Source organism: Pundamilia nyererei, unplaced genomic scaffold (genome assembly GCF_000239375.1).
Source record: "Pundamilia nyererei isolate P.nyererei 1_Seehausen unplaced genomic scaffold, PunNye1.0 scaffold00102, whole genome shotgun sequence".
NCBI lineage: Eukaryota > Metazoa > Chordata > Actinopteri > Cichliformes > Cichlidae > Pundamilia > Pundamilia nyererei.
Window position 1 is genome coordinate 1,201,928 of NW_005187503.1, and position 3,285 is coordinate 1,205,212.

Below are 3,285 nucleotides of genomic sequence, written 5' to 3' on the forward strand. Positions count from 1 at the left end.
TTACATATATAATTCCAGAATTTAAATATATTAGCAATGTAATTTGCAGAAGTGGTTCAAAAGTAACTGAAAGGAGCTTCACTGCATCATTATTTTAGGCAAACCTAAAATGGACCTCACAGGGTTAAACGACTCACTCTCTTTCACTCTGGTTTTACCAAACAGGCCCTGCCTATTCCCCCTTTTCCCCCCTCGTTTACTTCTAAATAATTCCTCGTGTTCCAAATATCAATGATGTCCTTTGTTAAGATCCTACATTTGACCACAATATCACGTGATTCAGCCTAATCTGCACCAGATAATGAGTCATAGCAGAATTATGTGTAAACGTTATTCAGAGGAGGCATCTTTCTTTAATCAGTGTGAATTTCCTGCATAAACAAATACCACTGCAGTCTCAGACGTAACATTTTGTTTTCCTTCTGTCTCCCTAAACTAGCCCTAATCATGTCTGACATCCAGAAGGCTATGGCCCTGCTAATCAGCACCTTTGATAAATACTCTGGCAAGGAGGGAGACAAAAACACCCTAAGCAAGGAAGAGCTGAAGGATCTTCTTCAAAATGAGTTTGGAGAAATGCTTTGCGTAAGTGGTCTCTATCCTCCCTCTATCTCACACCCAGTAGGTTGCCTGAAAACACTGGTAAACTGATGCAGAGCTTTTACTTTGAGAGAGTGGAAAATACACAGATTTTCCACTGTGGTTTGCGTAACTATTTGAGCAGAAGTAGGCTGAGCAGTTCTTTGTTTTATGATCACTTAGTGTCTAAATTCAAGCTAACACTTTTCTCCACTGCAGAAATCCAATGACAAGGCAGCAATAGACCGCATCTTCAATGATCTGGACAGAGACAAGAGCAATAGTGTGGATTTTGGTGAGTTTGTCAGGATGGTCTGCTGCCTCACTGAGATGTGCCACGAGTACTTCGTCTCCAAAAAATAAGGATCCGAGCGCCACCTTGCGGCCAACTGAGAGAGCTGCCATTCGGTGACAGGAAGTGTCCCTTGACAGCTGTTTTGAAGAAGATATAAACACAAATATATGACAGTGAATTCAAACTTGTACTGAAATCCAAAATGAAATAAATCTTTTTTTTCTCTCTCTGAAAGACTAGAGTTGCATTTTGTGCATTCTTTAACTGGGAGAACTATTTGTTCCAGTATTGAGCAATTGCAGAATCTTTGGAAGGCTTATGATAACAAGAATGTTTGCCTCGAAAATCAAAATGTTTCTATCAGCAGAGTTCATGCTTTGCAGCTGAAGTATCGTCTAAGTTTCCTAAAGTGTCTACAGGAAAGGAGCAATACCACTGCAAGTTCTGACAGGAAGGATGTCACCAACGCTGACAGAGATGCAGAACTGAAAATATCTACCAGAGCAGGCTTTTTGAAGTTGCACTGAAGAAACTTTTGAAAGAAGCAAGAACACAAGCCTGATCTCACTAATAAAAAGTGAACTTCTTAAGCAAAACATCCTTATATCATACATCCTTAAATTTAACATACTCTGGGTTTCAGTTTGGCAAAACACATGTTGCATGAAGTTACTTTAATACTAGCAACTCATTTGAGCCCCAAGCCTTGAATCATTTGGGGTCTCAGAAAACTTTAGGTTTGTTTTTTAGGGGTTTTTTTTCCTTCTGAAGCTTTAATAGTCTGAGGGCCTAAAGTGATGTTACGATTCCCATGGCCATTGTTGAATCAGTTTATTGACTTTATGACACGTTTCTGCTTGTGTTGCTATTATGTTACATTTTAGCCAACTCCATTACCCTGTAATTGTAGTTTAAAGTCACATATTCTTGCTTTAACTCAGGTTTCAACGTAGTCTGCAATAACTTTACAGAGACACAGCAGGTAAAATAAGTACAGAGCACATCCCCGGTTTTCTAAGTAAATATATTTCTAAAGGCGTTTTTCTGCCCACCAGATGTTGGTAACAACCCATTCAGTTCACATGCGCAACAAAAAAAAAATCACACGATGAATTAAGATATGTGTAATATTCAGAAATGACACAGGGAGGAAGTATTGAATGCATGAAGAAACATTTCATGTGTGGATGTGATCGGTTGTTACTGACATCTGGTGAGAATTTCACATCAATAACACCTTTAGAAATATGTTTACTTAGAAAAGTGGTGACGTGTTCAACACCTATTTTAACCACTGTACTTTTTTGATTGTTTGAATTAGCTACGCTGCCTTGGTCACTAGTTATTCTGCAAAAATAGGGTGCTGTGCAAAAGTCTTAAGTCAACCTCCATTTCTTCATATTTTGCTTCCAAACAGCCAGACTTTTTTCAGTCTTGAACAATAGTGCTTCAGACTTTCTGAAAGTGTCCCTACCCTTTGAGTGGCTCCAAAGCCTCATTAGAAATATTCTCAGTGGAAGGAAGCTATAAAGAAGTCATTCTTAAGATAGGAAAACAAGGAGAAAAGACTGCTATGTACTAAATTACACAAATATTAGAGGGGGAAGGTATATTGCAACAAAACTGTGATGGACAATAGAGAGAAAAACAACACACAAAATGTTTTTAATGTTATTAAAGAGACCTGGAGAGCTAATCCTGAAGACTACTTAAAGAATTGACTAGAAAGCTTCCCTAATATGCCAAAGAATAAAGGTGGTCATACCAAAGGGTTTTTTTTATCATTCAAACTCTGTTTTTGTTGTATGTGATGTATTGTCTTAGAAAAAACATAAAGGACATGGACATACAGCACATGACTCCACATGACACATTGCATGTGTAACATTTAAGTAACTCCTGTAAGACTGAGAATAAATTAATACTTGGGGCATAATATAGCATTCCTGTTTATTTCATAGCTTTTGTTTCATAGTTGCATAGTGTGTGTTGCACTGCTGCATATTCAAACCCATGATTCAGTATTTGTAAAACCACATTTAGCAGCAATAACTTGAAGTAATCACTTTATCTATTTAGTATGACTTCATCGGTTTCTTGCACTGCTGGAGGAATTTTGGCCTACTCATCTTTACAATGTTGCTTCAGTGCATTGAGGTTTGTGGGCATTTATTTTTGCACAGCCTTCTTAAAGTGCCACTACAATATTTTAATCTGGCTGAGATCTGGACTTTGACTGTGTCATTGTAACACTTTGAGTCTTTTCTTTTTCATTTATTCTGTTGGAGATTTGCTGCTGTTCTTACATTTATTGTCCTGTTGCATGATCCAGTTTCAGCCAAGCTTCAGCTGTCAGACAATTGGCTTCACAATTGACTCGAGAATACTTTGGTATACAGACGAGTTCTTAG

General features: G+C 37.8%; 1 protein-coding gene across 1 annotated transcript; it reads left to right on the forward strand.

Annotated features, from left to right (window-relative positions):
• The first annotated feature begins 350 nt into the window (after positions 1-350).
• On the forward strand, positions 351-1,108 carry LOC102212077 (ictacalcin-like). The gene is made up of 2 exons (XM_005740665.2): positions 351-585; positions 799-1,108. The coding sequence occupies exons 1-2, from the start codon at positions 448-450 to the stop codon at positions 940-942; spliced, it is 282 nt and encodes a 93-aa protein (XP_005740722.1). The 5' UTR covers positions 351-447; the 3' UTR covers positions 943-1,108.
• The last annotated feature ends 2,177 nt before the right edge of the window (positions 1,109-3,285 follow it).